The 17,308-nt window shown below is 40.4% G+C and overlaps 1 protein-coding gene across 20 annotated transcripts in view; it reads left to right on the top strand.

The window, feature by feature from the left end:
• The window catches only part of TERT (telomerase reverse transcriptase), a 292,351-nt gene that overhangs the window by 28,512 nt on the left and 246,531 nt on the right, over positions 1–17,308 (top strand). For all 20 annotated transcript variants that reach the window (XR_011920876.1, XR_011920877.1, XR_011920878.1 and 17 more), the window contains exon 3: positions 3,562–3,757. Coding sequence is in view for 14 of the 20 variants with exons in the window: in XM_072411989.1 (XP_072268090.1) it covers positions 3,562–3,757 (196 nt within the window). In the remaining 6 variants the exon portion in view is untranslated. The remainder of the gene's footprint in view (positions 1–3,561; positions 3,758–17,308) is intronic.

A 17,308-nucleotide genomic window follows, 5' to 3' on the forward strand; every position in this document is an offset into this window, starting at 1 on the left:
CTGAGTCTGCACCCTGGAGGTCACTCTATGCTAATGAAAATTACCGTACTGCCAACTGTCTGTGTGCTGTGGTCCCCCTTGAAGTTCACAAAACTTCAAGCCTGCCTTTAGGTTGGCGGTAAGGTTAAATGCGGTTACCCCTTCTTCATGCCTTGGAACCCGGGCTCGGGGGAGACGCTCAGTACCGCTCACTGCCACCTAAAATCAAATCTGCAGATGCTGTGGTTGAGAGACTGAGCAGCTTGCGAGCTGCCTGTTACACATAGCTGGCCACTTACCTTCTCTTAACCCCAATTTCTCCTGAAGGGGGAGCTGTAGGTATAGTAAAATGTAGGATAGGTGGGGGACTCTTGTGGCTATCTCCCTCAAAAATGTTATTGCTGCGGCACCATCACAAGAAAAGAAAAACTATAGCTATTAAACTATGCTACCATGTTACACATATCTGGCCACCTTCTGTGAACCCTAATTTCCCAGGAAAGGGGAGATGTAGGGACCTGAAGATGTAGTAGTAAGACCCTTGGCTATCTGTTACATGAATTGCATTTCTCTGGAAGTATCCATTTTGGGGTACATAGAAGGTTAGTGACCCCCATGCTCTTTGGTACAAGGAATGGTAATCGGGCAGCAATATATGACTGGCCAGCACTGTATGATAGCTTTAGTTTTGTATCTTTTATTATCAAAATGTTGCATAAAGTGAGCATAAAATGATGAGGGCAGAAATTCTTGATTTGTCATTATTTTTATTTGGTGCATGTACTAGAAACATTTCAATTGAATTTCATTTTAAATTGTCCGGGGGGGTGGGGGGGCATGGCCAGGCAGGAAATTTAAAAGCGGATTCCTGAGTATTCTGCTTTTAAATGCCGCCCGGGTCCTGGCCACGCCGCTGCGCCTAATATCAGTTAGATCTGCATGGTGCATCACATCTAACTAGTGATGCGATCAGCAATAGCAAATTCTGGGGATGATGCCAGCGGCGATTTCCTGCTGATTACTGTAGCTGTTTGCATCACCCGGAGGGTGTGACGCTTGCATCCTCCGGGTGATGCGAGCAGCATCGTTGGTGGTTTCAGGGAAGTGAGCAGGGCGGGGACATCCCCATCGCATCACCCGGCAAGATGTGACATCTTCCGGGTGAGGTGATGGACTGTGGGGACAGTAAAAAACACAAAATCAAAGTATAAATACACATTTTAGTGCACCAAGCATCATTGCCCAGTGCCCTGATTTACATTCTGCCCACTACTAGCCCTGAACTTGACCTTGATCTGACCTTTTGATGACTTATAAATCGCTTCCTGAATGTATCATTTGATCACTTTGTCTTTGATCTTGATTGTTCCTGACTGCTGGAGACCACATGGCATCCAAAAGTCATCTCGCCGGCGCAAACGCTGTTTTGGAGGAATTTGAAAGCAGTGATAGTGATTTGGAGTCCCTTGTGGAATCGAGCGATAGTGATTCACCAGGAAATTGACCTTGATGTGGACCACACAGAACCGCCAAGATTTTAAATCACCGGCGCACCTGGGATGAAAATTGACGCTGAATGCTACGACCCCCTGGCATACCTGAAGTTGTTTGACTGATGAAGAAAAATTTGTTGCGGAGACACAGGTAAGCCACTCTTGTGTTTGCTAAGTTTTTTTTGAAAATTTTTGCTAATTTTTTTTTTCTGCAAACATGTATGCTGCTTTGTGTTTAACTTTTTAAAAAAAAAAAATTATGTCAACATGTGTGCTGCTGTGTGTTTGCTAACTTTTTGAAATGTTTGAAATTTTTTGCTAATTTTTTCTTTTTATGCCAACATGTATGCTGCTCTGTGTTTGCTAACATATTACATGGAACCTTCACCACACTATAAAAGAACATATCCTAAAATACCTTTTTTGTTTTGTTTTATGCAGGTACACTGGACAACAACAAGGTGCTTCACACCTGAGGTTTGCAAGAAGCAGAAAGTGGGAACCTGTGACCAAGGATGATATTGGGCTGTTTTTGGGCTTGGTGATCCTGCAGGGATTTGTGGGCAAACCCGTGCAGAAGTGGTACTGGTCCAAGAATAAAATGATTGCCGCGCCATTCTTTGGCACAGTCATGCCGTAATTCCACTTTTCCTTCATAATGAAGTACCTGCACTTCGCAAACAATGAAGAATTTGATGAGACTACCTATCCTGCACCAAAACTGAAGAAATTTTGGAAGTCTCAGATGATTCAACAAAATTTCCAGCAAATCTATGTGCCAGAAAGAGATGTCAGCATTGAGGAAAGTCTAATGGCTCACAAGGGGAGGCTCAGCTGAGTGCAGTACATTGCGTCAAAAAGGGCACGATTTGGCGTGAAAACATATATGGTGTGCGAATACTCATCTGGCTACATCTGGAATACAGTACTGTACACTGGAAAAGGGACACGGTTCAACCCCAGATACAGCCATTATGGATTGGCAACATCTTCAGTGCTTTCTCTCATGAAGCCATTGCTAGATAAGGGCTATCGTGTCACAACTGACAATTTCTACACCTCTCCTAAGCTTTGAGTTCCTTCTGCAACGCCGAACAAATGTGTATAGAACCATTAGGGCTAACCGGTGCAACCTGCTATCACTGTTTGCAAAAGGGAAGCTGAAGACAGGAGGAATTGAGTTGAGCAGTGACTATAGAATGCCTACATTCTGTACAGAAAAAATTGTCAGAGGTCCGTGAATCATTCAGACTTCATTTTGCAATTTTCTGAAATCATAGTCAAGAACCACCAAACACCATCAGTGGCTATGAATAGACCTGGATGTCGTGCTTCCACCGTTGTCAACTCAGAACGCCTGACTGGTCGTCACTTCATTGAATACATCCCACCAACACAGAAAAAGGCTGGTTTGCTGCTCAAAGACTGAGGACAGAGGAAGGAAGAAACGCAAAGAAACCAGGTTCTACTGCTCTGACTGTGATGTTGGACTTTGTGCAGCACCCTGCTTCAAAATCTACCACACCCGGGATGTCTACTAAAAATGTAAATGTAAATTTTTTTTTTCTAAAATCTGGATTTAATTTATATTATTATTTATCAATAATACTGCACCCTTGTTTGAAAAATTTCAGTGAAACGTTTTTGATAAAATAGTTTTTTTGGGATAAATTACATTGTTGTGGTCTACTATTTCATTATTTTTTATAATTGATTTAAAATTATTATATTATAATTTATGATTATAATATAATAAACACATATAATTAATATACCCGGCAGTTAATCCTAATAATTACAGGCCCACAATATAAACTATAACTTCTATGCAAAAAAAAATAGGATCACTTTTTGCATCAAAAAACTGACAGAATTAAAACGCTAGGGGAGTTAATGCTCCCAAGTCAGTAATTCTCCTTTTAAAGCAAAGGATCTACATGACAATTGATTAGCTGCTATTTTCAGAAAGGGGTTAGCAATTGTATTCAGCACACGTATTTCCAAAGGTTTGCTTTAAAAACAGGACTGAATTAAACAGGATATTGAAGTTCATTGTTGTTTTGACCAAAGTTCTTGTCTTTATTTATAGGTTATCATTTTGTTCCGGCATCAGAGCACTTTTTACGAGAGAATATACTTGCAAAATTCTTGTACTGGCTCATGGACACTTATATTATTCAACTATTAAAGGCATTTTTTTACATCACAGAAACCATGTTTCAGAAAAACAAGCTTTTTTTTTACAGAAAATGTATCTGGAAGAAACTTCAAACCATTGGAACTTGGTAAGATTATTTCATTATTATGATGTATTATTTTGATGTAATTATGCTTTATTTAGGCACTTTTACTTGTGCTTTGACATAAGCACAGATGTGAGCAAATAAAGCTCCTCTTAGTATCACTTTTTCTTCCAGCATTGGGGGGGGCCAAATTTAGACCTCTGAGTATGTGTACAGTGCTGCGTAATATATTGACGCTATAGAAATCCTGTTTCCTGCTGATCCCAGATCAGATTATCCCTCTCTATCATGACCACTGGTCAGCACGACTGTTGTAGTAATGGCTTGCACGGTGACCGGAAGTCCAAAGGATGGATCCAAGGATTTGTGCTTGTGGAGAGCTTTAACCAACATTACGTCTCAGGGCTTGAATGGGTGCGTCGGTTGATCTGTAGGGAGAGGAAAAGAAAGAGAGATATCTCTGTAGTTGCTGTTCAATTTTCAATAAGTTTAGCTACATATTGGTCTTGGATTTGTTTGAGATCCCCGGGTAATAAAATTAAAGGGTCTTTAGCCCGGGGGGTGGGAAAAGGTCTTCCCATTAAAATTTCAAAAGGTGACAGCTTAAAAACTAGGTTGGGTGTCAATTCTTATTTCAGCTAGTATGGCTGATAGGTATTGGTCCCACTTATGGAATGTCGATCCAGCTGCTTTCCTAAGTTTGTCTTTCAGTGTCCTATTTGTCCTTTCTACTACTCCAGCACTCTGGGGGTGATATAGGATGTGGAACTTCCATTCTATGTTCATCATTTTTAAAATCTCCTGTGTGACTTTATAAGTGAATGGAGTGCCATTGTCTGAGCTTATTCTTACTGGGCATCCAAATCTGGGGATGATCTCCTTGCATAGTATTTTAGCTACTGTCCTTGCATTTTCTTTCCTGATTACAAAAGCTTCTACCCATCTGCTCAATCTATCTGTAATTACTAACATTATCTGACATCCATTGGAAGCCTTTGGCAGGTGTGTAAAATCAATTTGTAAATCTTGAAATGGACCCTGTGATGGTAACAAATGTTCATGTTGTCCTGTTTTCTTCCCTTGCACATGATAGACAGCGGGAAAGTATGGCTTTCGTGTGTTCCTTTAAATTTTGGGCACAAAAGTGCTTGTTTATTTCTTGTGTTGTGGTCTTAATGCTTTTGTGTCCCATACCATGGATTTGAAAAACAATGAGGGGTACTGCTATTTGGGGCAGCCGTACTATCCTTCCTTTTGACCAGATTCCTAAGGTCAGTCCTTCCTATTCCCTGAATTCAATGTCTTGTGGGGTGGCGAAGGACTGTAATTGTGTTAGAAGTGTGTTGGTTTCAGTGGAAGCTGGGATGGCGAGCAGAAGTGTATCAGGGGGGCTAGTGGTTAGTGTGGTAGACTGAGCAGCGGCTTTGGCATGAAAATCTGCTAGTCTGTTGCCCCTGGCATTGAATGAATTGGAAGAAGTGTTTGCTTGACATTTGACAATGACTATTTGATTGGGGAGGTGAATTTCAGTAATACATGAGTGTAACTCTGGCACTTCATCCTCCGGCCCTTTAAGACCTAAGAGGGCATTGAGCATAGTGACAAGACCGCTGGTAGCAGAAGCATATTTTTCACTTAATCCTGCAGTGGATGTTAGGATAACTTCATAGCCGGACAACCTTTGTGCTGTTATGTGTTGAGTGGTTAAATTCTTAAGCAAATGTAGTACAGCATGGGATGTGTAAAGTATCGTCTCATGACCCAAAGTTAAAAGTGAGACACTTTCTACAGCCATTGCGCACACCACCAGCGGACGCAGACAGGCTGGCATGCCTTGCACAGTAACAGGCAGTGTCTTAGAGACATATGCCACAGGCCTAAATTTACCTCCATGCATCTGAGCAAGCACAGCAGTCATGGTTTTACAATTCTTACTTGCATACATTACAGATGGTACATTACAATTCGGCATTCCCAATGCAGGGGCAGAGGACTCTTTTTAACATCACATTTGCTTTAGTCATTTCATCAGACCATTGAATGTTGTTAGGGGAACTGGGGTGGTACTGGGACGGAGCTGTGAGTCCCAATACGAGAAGTCAGGGATCCAGTGTCTGCAAAAATTGATAATGCCAAGAAAGCTGAGCAGCTGTTTCTTTGTCTGTGGGCAAGGCAGACTGGTAATGGCATGTACACAGCTGGGGGCTAGCAGCCGGGATCCTGGGGTTAAAAGCATTCCCAGGAATGTGACCTGTTGCAGACAGAACTGAACCTTTTCTGCGACACCCTTTTCCAGAAAACACAACAATGACACCGTGTCCCTCTGACATGCCTACTGAGAGGGGCTACTGTACATAACAATAAAGTGGAACCATGCTGCGGCTGCCAGTTGGCAAGAACTTGCTGGAGGGCAATTGAGAAAACTGCGGGTAAGTCAACAAAACTCTGGGGCAAGTGGCACCAGGTATATTGTTGTCCCTGGAAAATAAAAGTCATAAGGGGCTGAGTCAGGCGATAATGGTATTGAGAAAAATGCATTGGCCAAATCAATAACACTGTCAAATTGGGTCTCGGGCGGTACTGCTGTAAGGATTGTACTAAGACCTGACATGACCGGTGTTAGGGGCGTAACCAGCTCATTGATGGCTCTGAGATCCTGTGTAAAGCAGTATGAGCTGTCTGGCTTTTTTGACAGGATTTACTGGAGTATTGTAAGGTGAGCAGGTTCTCTTAAGTATGCCTTCCTGGCAGAATAATTGAATCATGGGTGCTAAGGAATCCTCCTTGTCTTTAGTTAAAGGGTACTGCTTTTGGTATATTGGTGTATGTGGTTTTGTGAGTGCTGTATATGGGGTGTAGTCCAGGAATCCCATGTCATATTTGGGTCAACAACCTCAACGAACAGGTTAATTATTTACATTTGCTTGTGCAGGAATTGGGATGGCCAGGGTTCGTATGTTGCTCAATTGGAAAGGCACATCCCCAATATACAACTGATATGAAATTTAGAAAAAGATCCCTCAAGTGGGAATCGATCGGGACATTTTAAATTCTCCGTTCCATTTTTCAGGAATAATGTAAAGGGGGCAGTATAATAATTTCCCGCTCTACGATTAACAAAATCAAAAGGAGTTTCCCTGGAATTATTATATGGGGGCATCCCTGTTGTCAGGTTTCTGACGCACTTTTATGTTTCTTTACATGTTTCTTATAGGGGTCTTTAGGTTCCTCTGGGTTATTCCCCTTACCTTGGGAATTTCCCATAGTTGCAATATAAATTACAGTATAAATATCAGACGGTTGTGCACAGTTATTGTTAGTTCAGTTAGTTCAGCAGGTAGCTGCAGTGCTCGCTGACGTCCTGTTCCCAGGACCGCTTACCAAAACGCAGCTTAGGTCACGTTACTGCCACAGCCACAGCACTGAGGATTGACCCAACCTCACCTTGGCAACCTGATTAGTACACAAACTTATCTTATATACAATATTTCTTATACTTCTATCTCATGCAACAAAATTCCTATACTCTAAACATTAAAACAGAAGCCACGAGTGTGCACAAATTCAATAAAAGATTTCCCAAATCTTCCTAAGGACCCAGTCCTTCTATGAGGCATTCTACACTGCCACAGTGCTTGGGTTCATAAGATATCTACAGGGACCCAGGGGAGGGCAGAGGTAGAAAAGAAAATTTCTACTTACCCGATCCTGGTCTTTTTAAGGTAGGTGGATATCCCACTTCTGATGCCAACTGTTAAGGCGATTTCTTGCTGATCCCAGATCAGTTTATCCCTCTCTATCATGACCTCTGTTTTCAATGCATTGGGAGCAGTGAATAACACACAAGCAGCTCTAGCATGTAGTTATATCACTTCTTCTCAAATCTTTATTATCACTTCGCAGTTTATATAGTCAGACAACAAGGTGGAAGACACTTAGTAGTTAGTCAATAACAAGAAACTTAATTAACAACTTTGCTGAGCAAGATGTTTCAAGGTAAGAAGCTTCAAGGAAAGGATGGAGCAAATATTGACCTACTGATAAGGAGGATATAACTAGTTTCGACACAACTCAATTATCTGCAAAATATAGCAAAAAAACACAAACACAACTTAAATTCAAAACTCAGCAAAATTATACTCCTTACAACTGCATATAAATCAGACATGTATGAAACTTTTGCAGCATAATGGTCAGAGTAGCAGTCAATCAATCAATCAATCAGAAGGAGCAAGGACTTCAACAGATTGGATTAAAACACAGGGTGAACACCATGATTGCGCTTTGGAAGCAGATGGTAACCCTACTTAAAAATGATCTTTGTTTTGCATGGTAGGAAAACTTTTTGCTATATACTTGTGTAGCTAATTGTTAGTCTAGTTCCCCACGTAAAGTCCAAGGAACACAGCATGTTTTGTGGTTTTATGCTTTTACTCAACAATAAATGTTGCATTAACAAATTATTTGAGTTACAGGTAGCTACAACAAAACATACAGAGATCTAAACTATGCATATATACCCACACATGCATTACCACAACCCAGTACTACATCTAACCCTTCCTAGCGAGTGAATACTGGCAATTTGTACAAAAGGACACACTAAGAAATACTTAGTTGCAGTTTCACAATTTCCTTGGCAAACAGGACTCTGGCGTTAAGTGATCACCATGGAAACTAGGCACGTGAACTTGAGTCTTGTTGAAGTTTCACAGTGGTCCTATGTCAGCCAGGTTGGGTCCTTTCCAGCTTCCCCTGGCTGTAGACTTCTTATTCTCTTGAGTGAGGAAAATTTGTGCCCACTCGCAGTTGGTGTGCAAAATTTCAACATAAACTTAACAATACAGTCTGTCAGTAAAGCTGTCTTTTCTGCAAACTCTAGATGGCAGTCTTGCACTTAAATAGCCGTTAGTCAGCAATGTCAAAAAGTCCATCTGTTTGGCCAAAACCTGTTGCTGAGCTTGCCTCTAAACAATATGAATGGACAATACGAATCTTTTACAACTGACAAACAGTGGCGTACTATTTATTGGAAAAATGAAAAGAGAAGAAAGATGGCTCTATAAGGCAATATTGTTAGAAAATTGATTAAAATCTTTTATTTGTAATAAAAAAAAAAAACACACATATATAGTTTCGTACTCTGACACTATGAACCTTACATCTGGTTGGTTATGATATATACTAACTCCAATAAAGTGAGGGTCAGTATAGATATTTTCCTAATAATGGTCTCTCTGGTCGCATTTCACCCTTGTGGTCTTCCTCAGGGAAGTTGAGACCCTACAATTTATAAAAACACATTAAAAAAAATCAGTATATAGAAATAACTATCCGCATATTGGTGATCCGTTACATAACCATATCAAAAGTCACAACTTACTTGGTATATTGACCAGATGACGATGTATTTGATAGGATAGAAGATCAGTAATTGAACTTACACCCAATTGCCAGAAGAGTAAAGAAAGGGGGACAGTGTTCTAAATGCACTCTGTGGTGATTAACAATTTCAGCGTTAGAACTAGAAGTAAGAATATAGGTGGCATAATTGTAGTGTACATTAATCATTTTATTAAATAAATAGTCAGTTGCACTTGGACTATATCTTAGTTGAGTGTTATGGATTAGTTGTTAGACTCGCTGATGGTGTAATTTACAATTCTAGGCTAGGTATCCTATAAAAATGTTATTACATTTTTTTTATATAAAAAAATTGAATAAAAAGGTATTACAAGAGTAACTTGAACAAACAGCACTATATTAAATGTCCACAAGATGGCATACATGTCAAGTAAGTTGCAATGCGTAACCCAAAAACAGATGTTCAATAGGGATATTACGTGTAATTAAATGAGCAGAAAGTAGGAGCAAGCCAAATAGGACGAGGAAGACCATTCCAGAGAGTTGGGGCAGCTCTAGAGAAGTCTTGTATCCATGTGTGTGATGTGGTTATGAGTGAGGAAGTCATTGGAGGAGCGGAGAGAGTACTTTTTTACCAGGTCAGAAATGTAAGAGGGACAATAACTTTGGAGGGATTTGAAGGCAAAGCACAGGAGCTTGAATTTTATTCTAAGGTGAAATGGAAGCCAGTGTAGAGATCTGAAAAGAGATGCAGCAAAAGAGGAGCGGTGGGAAGGATGAATGAGTCTGGCTGCATTCATAATAGATTGTAGAGGAGAGAGTCAGGTTAGTGGAATACCAGAAAGGAGGATGTTACAGTAACCCAGACGAGAGATGAAAAGCATGGTGGTTTCAGGGGACAGGTAGGGGCGGATTTTGGGGATGTTGCATAGGTGAAAGTGACAGGACCTGGAAATGTTCTGAATATGGTGGGTGGATGATAGGGCAGAGTCAAAGGTGACAGCAAGACAACGTTCGGCCTGAGGGTGGGGCCGAATAACGGTGTTGTTAACAGTTAGATATATGTCAGGGAGATTTGGAATTTGAGGGGAGGGGGTGATGATGAGTTCTGTTTTATCCAGGTTGAGCTTCAAAAATCAGTCAGACATCCATGATGAGATGGCTGACAGGCAGCGTGAGACCTTATCCAGGACTGGAGGAGACAGGTCAGGGGTGGACAGATAGATTTGAGTGTGATCAGCATACAGATGGTACTGTAAGCCAAAGGAGGATATGAGACTACCAAGAGAGGACGTGTACAGGGAAAAGAGAGCCGGTCCAAGGGCTGAACCTTGGGGAACACCAACAGGAAGGAGAGTGGGGGAGGAGGAGCTTCCATTGAAAGAAAATTCTGGCGGTCAGACAGATAGGAAGCAAACCAAGAGAGAGCAGTGTCACTGATACCAATGGAGCGCATGATTTGTGTTAGAAGGGGGTGATCAACAGTGTCAAAAGCAGAGGAAAGATCAAGGAGAAGGAGCAGGGAAAAGTTGCATTGAGACTTAGCTCTGATGAGGTCATTGGCCACTTTAGTAAGGGCTGTTTCAGTGGAATGGGCAGCTCTAAAACCAGACTGGAGAAGGTCAAGGAGAGAGTTGGTGCTCCGGTAATCGGCGAGTCTTTTGTAGACAAGACGTTCAAGAAGTTTAGAGACATATGGGAGAAGGAAGATAGGACGGTAGTTAGAGGGTAGGGAGGGGTCCAGTGAGGGTTTCTTTAGGATAGGGAGAATTATGGCATGTTTGAAAGCTGAGGGGTATTTACCAGTAGAAAGGGAGAGGTTGAATAGTTCGGTCAGGGCAGGGGCCAGGGTGGAGGAATGGGCACGGAGTAGATCAGAGGGAATTGGGTCAGGTGGACGGGTAGTAGATGGAGATGATGAGAGAAGTGAAGAGACTTCGTCCACAATAACAGGGCTGAGGGGGGTCAGTGATGATTTACAGGTGGAAGGGATGGGCATGGTTGGAGTGGCTCGGTGGACAGAGACATCATGTCTGATTTTGTCTATTTTATCTCTAAAGTAGGTGGCAATGTCTAGGGCATGGAAGGGCATGTTGTTGGGGGAGCAGGTATGGGGTTTAGCAGGGAGTCAATTGTTGGGAAGAGGTCGCGTGGGTTGGAAGCTTGAGAGGAAATTACTGCGGAGAAATAATTTTGGTGATAGTGAGCTCTTTGGTAAAGCTTTGTAGCTTGGCTTTGTAGTCCATGAAGTCAGCGCTGAGGCCAGATTTACTCCACTTGCACTCATACTCCACTTGCACTCAGCTGCACGAACAGTCTTCTGTAGCTGTTTGGTGTGATTGTTGTGCCAGGTCATGGGAAAGAATGTGTGTTTTGCAGCCAGGATGCAAAGTTATCCAAAAATTGTGATACTGGGCCGGGGGGGGGGGGGGGAAGACAACAGCAACAATGAGGGATAAGGGGCTAAAGAGACGGACAGAGTGGACTTCAAAAGAGGTGAAAATGAAAGGGGGGGGGGGGTAGGAAGGACTCTGTATGTACAGTTAAATGAGAGAAGGAGACCCACACTATCCCCTACTTTGTTGCCAGGTCTAGAGGTAATGTGTAAAATGCAGGCCTCCATAGGAGAGAGCAGCATCAGAGGCAGAGTCAGAGGAGGAAAGCAAAGTTTCAGTGAGAGCCAGAAAGTTCAGAGATTTAGAAAGGAGAGGGTTGTGGATAGAGGTTTATTGCCAACAGATCGGGCATTCCATAGACTGCCAGAGAGAGGGGGTAAGGACTTTATGGGTAGGGTGAATGGGGATGAGGTTAGGAGAACGGAGTATTTTGCTTACAGTATATGGAAGGGGGTAAGGAAAAAAGGTGCATGAGCACAGACAGAGAAATAAGGAGAGTGAAGGAGCAGAGAGACAATGAGTTATCAGACTGCGAAGGACAGGGAGTAGTGCCAACAAAGAGAGAGCAGAATGAATAATAAATTTTTACAGATAATTGCGAACCATATGCGTACAATAAACAATGTGGCAAACTGAAGTCCAAGAGAAGCAGTCCAGTAATATGGGTTCAAGTGAAGCTTGTAAACTTGCTGCGTTCCAGGAGTGGGATATGATGATTCAGTCAAAGAGATGGTTTGATGAAATACCAGTTCCGAAAGTCAGCAGCAAATGATGTGTTGGAGTCCAGATGGATGAATCAGTCCAAAGGCAGGAGATAGGAGTTGCAGAGTATAATTATTTGTTCAAATCTGTTCCAATTCCTGTGTCAATTCCCTGGATTAATTTTGGTTTTTAACATTTGGGCACGTGACCAGGGTCCCAACGTGACCTTGCCTGTTGTTTAAATAGAAGTGCTTTGGGCCCTGAATATGGATGGACTGAATGCTACGTGTTGATGATTAGAACAATCCCTTCCGACAATGTAATCAATTGATTGTTATTCAGTCCCTTCTGCAGAAACATATAAGGATGCAGCCCGGTTAGATCTCGTGCAAAGAAAAATAGAAAAAATAAACTGCTTTTTTCTAACTGAAAGGTGTAAACTTCAACACTAAAACATTAAACTTGACGATAATTTAGGATATGAGTAAAATTGCCCCCTATATTTAGTGAAATATTTATAATAAATACACACATTTACTAATCCATTTATTCTTTATTTTGGATCTTTGATATACCCCGCTTTAGGACACTTTTGTGCTGTTTTTCTAATAAGTAATTGAAGGGGATGAAGGTATGGCGAAGGTATATAGATGATAACTTCCTTATTTGGTCAGGTCCTGAAAATCTATTGGATCAATTCTTCAACAATTTACAAATAAATACATTTAACCTCAAATTTACCATGTCATCTAGTAAAACAAAGATACCTTTTTTGGATATTTACCTTTATATCTCTGAGGAACAAACTGTGAGAACTACACTCTATAGTAAAGGAACGACAGGCAATACTATCCTGCAATACCACAGTGCTCACCCAGAACCCTTCAAAACAAGCATACCCACTAGTCAATACATCAGACTAAGACAAAACTGCATTACTGAAGCAGATTTTGAGGTCTCTTCCATCAGATCCAGCGGCATCCATCACTATTAAAGGAGAAAAAACATGTCATCCCAGACACTGTAGTCAGAATGATAATGACATTCAACAACCAACATAAAGAAAAATTGAACATTTTAAAGAAACACTGGCACATTTTGAGAACTGACCCCAATGTGTCCAAGTTTCTCCAACCGTCCCCTTCAATTATTTTTAGAAAAACATTGTCTTTTAAAGAAGATCTAGTAAGAAGCCACCATGCCTCTCCCCTTTCAAACATACTACAACTGTTACCATTAGGCACCTTTAGATGTGGGAGATTTTTCCAGTGTCCATTGCTTAAGGAGCAATATAAATTCAAACTACCTAACAACAACATTCATCACATTAAAAGACACATCACTTGTTCTACAACTGGTGTAATCTATATGATTACTTGTGTATTTAACAGATTTTATATGAGAAAAACTAAAAGAGCTTTCCGTAAGAGAATTTACAAGCATGTTTACTCGATTAACACAGGCAAAATGACAACCCCTATTAGTCATCATGTAGGGACCTACCATAATTTTGATAATTCAGTTATCACTTTTTCAGCCCTAGAATGCTTTACCCCCAATCGGAGAGGGGGTGACCTTGATCAGCAGTTATTACAGACTGAGACCAGATGGTTTTCTATATTAAGAGCAACTACTGCACCAGGTCTGAGTGATGTACTTTAAACCTTTTTTATAATTTTTTTTTTCATCTTAAATGTAATTTTGTTCAGTACAATAATCCACAAATATGTTTCACTTATGTTGTAAAAAATAGCCTACATTTATATATGGTGTCACTCCTTTTCTCATTGTTATTTAATTATAAGGGATACGTTGAGGTTACTATGTAACCCATGATATCTGGTTATGTAACCTTTTTCTATACAAATGTTTTGGTTAACCCCTTTTAAGTATCACTCATTTTGTATATGACCAGTAATTAATTATACAATACCTAAATAAATACAAAAATAACCTGGTTTATACAGTTATAATATTTCTGCCTGGTATCACTTACCCTATACCAATAGTAACATCTTCAACACTAAAACATTAAACTTGAGGATAATTTAGGATATGAGTAAAATTGCCCCTTATATTTAGTGAAATATTATTATTTACTAATCCATTTATTCTTTATTTTGGATCTTTGATATACCCCACTAGGACTCCTTACGGGGGACGGGGGCACCCGCAGGGTGCTTGATTGGGGCAGAGCCATCGCAGACATTGTCTGTTTTTGTTATTCTGCCCCCACATGCCAAATCCCCCATTTGGTCATTCAAGCAGGAATGACCAGGACCTGCTGCTAAGGAGTAAATCTCCTTCCCTGAGCGGGTGAAGGCGTCCTCGGCGGGACAGAGTTAACAGTCTTGGGCCGGCCCAGCGATAGGCAGGCTTAATACATTCTTGGCACTTCTGCACTTAGGGCGTAATCCCTCAGAAGCACTATCCTAGGGAACTAGAAGTATGGTTGCGCACTGCAGCTCCCTAAACAAAATTACCTTTATTTACAAAGTGACAATTTGTGCACGCCTGGGCACTGCAATCATATCGTGTCACCTTTTAAATCTCCTCACTATATAAGAGGGAGCTGTGGGCGGCTTCAGTCCCTCTTTGGACGGCCACAACCAGCTACTTCAGCTTTATTTTTCCCGGTTATCAGTCAAAAGTAAGTTTAACTCTTTTTACACCTTTCAGTTGGAAAAAAAGTTTATTTTTTTCTATTTTTCTTTGCAGAAGATCTAACCCGGGCTGCATCTTAATATGTTTCTGCAGCACGGATTGAATATTAATCTTCCTCAGACACTATTGATTACATTTTGTTGAATTATTGACTACACATGTTGTTGGAAGGGATTGTTCCAATCATCAACATGTGATATCCCTATTAAACGTCTGTTTTTGGGTTCCGCATTGGAACTTCCTCGACAGGTATGCCATCCTGTGGACATTTAATATAGTGCAATTTGTTCAAGTTACTCATGTAATACCTTTTTTATAAACAAATATATTATGTTCATAGGTTACCTAGCCTTATATTGTATATTACACCATGAACCACTCTAACAACTTATCCATAATACTCAACTAAGATTAGTCCAAGTAAGTGCAACTGACTATTTATTCAATAAAATGATTAACATACACTACAAATATCCAGCATATATTCTTATTTCTAGTTCTAATGCTGAAATTGTTTATCACCACCGGGTGCATTTAGAACACTATCCCTCTTTCTTTACTATTCTGGCAATTAGGTGTAAGTTCAATTACTGATCTTCTATCCTATTAATTATATCGTCATCTGGTAAATATACCAAGTTGTGACATTTGATATGGTTATGTAACTGATTACCATTATGTTGATAGGAATTTTTTTATACTGATTTTTTTATATGTGCTTGTATAAATTGTAGGGTCTCAACTCACCTGAGGAATCCCACAAGGGCGAAATGCGTCTGGAGAGACCATTAATAGGAAAATATCTATACTGACCCTTACTTTATTGGAGTTGGTATACATCATAACCAACCAGATGTAATGTATCTAGGTTCATGGTGTCAGAGTATGAAACAATATATGTGTGTTTAAGTCATTTTTTTAAATTTAAATACAAATAAAAGATTTTAATCATTTTTTTAACAATATTGCCTTAAAGAGCCACCTTTCTTCTCTTTTCATTTTTTCCTTATTCCAAAATGTTTAGGCTTGGCAAAACTACTTAAGTAGTCACATTTTTTATCCCTTAAAAACTGATCACATAATAAATCTCTCTATTTATCTATCTATATATATATATATATATATATATATATATATATATATATTTGCAACACAGTATTGGAGCTACCTCTGGGGAAGAGAGGCAAACTGGAGCAGTTGATTTTTAGAGCCACTTGCCCCTTGCCCATGGGACAACCTGACGAAACCTAGCGGTGTGGGAGCAGCACACAGCATCAGAAAATACCATCTGAAATTGGCCCCAAAATAGATTGCCACATACAAGCATGATGGTTATCTTGGCCACGTGGCAGAAAAGTGCACATATGTCATGTCATATTAAAAGTGCCTTCTCCAGCTTTCCATGTTCCAGGAGCTATTGAGAAGAGACAAAGTATACTGATCTGCAGAGAACTTTGGAGACACCGGCACAGTGAGCATCACCAGTGCCCCAATGAGAATCACCCCAGTGGGTCTTGTGCCCCTGGTTGTAGCTTAACAAGGAAGTTCTATTTTGACCAAGGATCACAGTAATTTACTTTGTTGGAAATAATGTGCATCTATTCAACTGCCACTTCAACTTAATAGTTTTTTTTGTTTTTGTTTTATTTTTTTGTTTTTAAACTTCGCAATGCAATTGGTGAGTCACCCCACCCTTAAACAAATTTAATACGACCTTTAGCTTCACTTTTTGTGGCCTGCCCTTACTGATATCCTAATCTTGAACTCTCTGTGCCTACCAAATGAACTGGGGGCAGGTACTGCTACCCTTGCATCAAAGCCAGTGGAATAGTACCACTCCAGAAGTTGTTACTACTGCATTTCTTGTGCACGTTCCATTTTCTGTTCTGAATTGTAGTATGGAAAAAGCCTTCCTGCGTAAACACAATTCCAAAACCAGGCCTATGCACAAATCTGACTCCTCTTATTTATTACCTCCTGTTTCCTGTCTCCTGTTTCCTCCTGTGCACAAAGTCATTGACCTGTCAGTGGTTGATGACCTGGGGAATGGTACAAAGGCAACATGTAAATAATTTATGGCCACAGTTGAAAAGGTCTTTAACATTTTTCTATAGAACAGTACTCAAAAAAATTGAAATTTGAATTGAATCAGACATATCCTCCAACACAGGAATTACTGGATTGGAGCAGAGGGTCAGTGACATTGTGAACCAAGGACTGGAGTCTCACAAAGCAAAATCAGCACAAGCCATATTCATAAATTCCTTATGGAACAAATTTGGGGACCTACAGAATAGAAGCCAGTGCTTCAAATAAATTATTCATAGGGATTTGTAAACATTACAAGAGCCAGGAATTAACCTGCTTATGATAAATCTTCCTTCAAGATCTTCCAGTCATTGTCAGATACCTTAATATGTTGATCAGGAAATAATTCTTGTGGCCTCATGCAAACTTAGAGCTTCCC

Source organism: Pyxicephalus adspersus, chromosome 5 (assembly GCF_032062135.1).
Source record: "Pyxicephalus adspersus chromosome 5, UCB_Pads_2.0, whole genome shotgun sequence".
In the NCBI taxonomy this organism is placed as follows: Eukaryota; Metazoa; Chordata; class Amphibia; order Anura; family Pyxicephalidae; genus Pyxicephalus; species Pyxicephalus adspersus.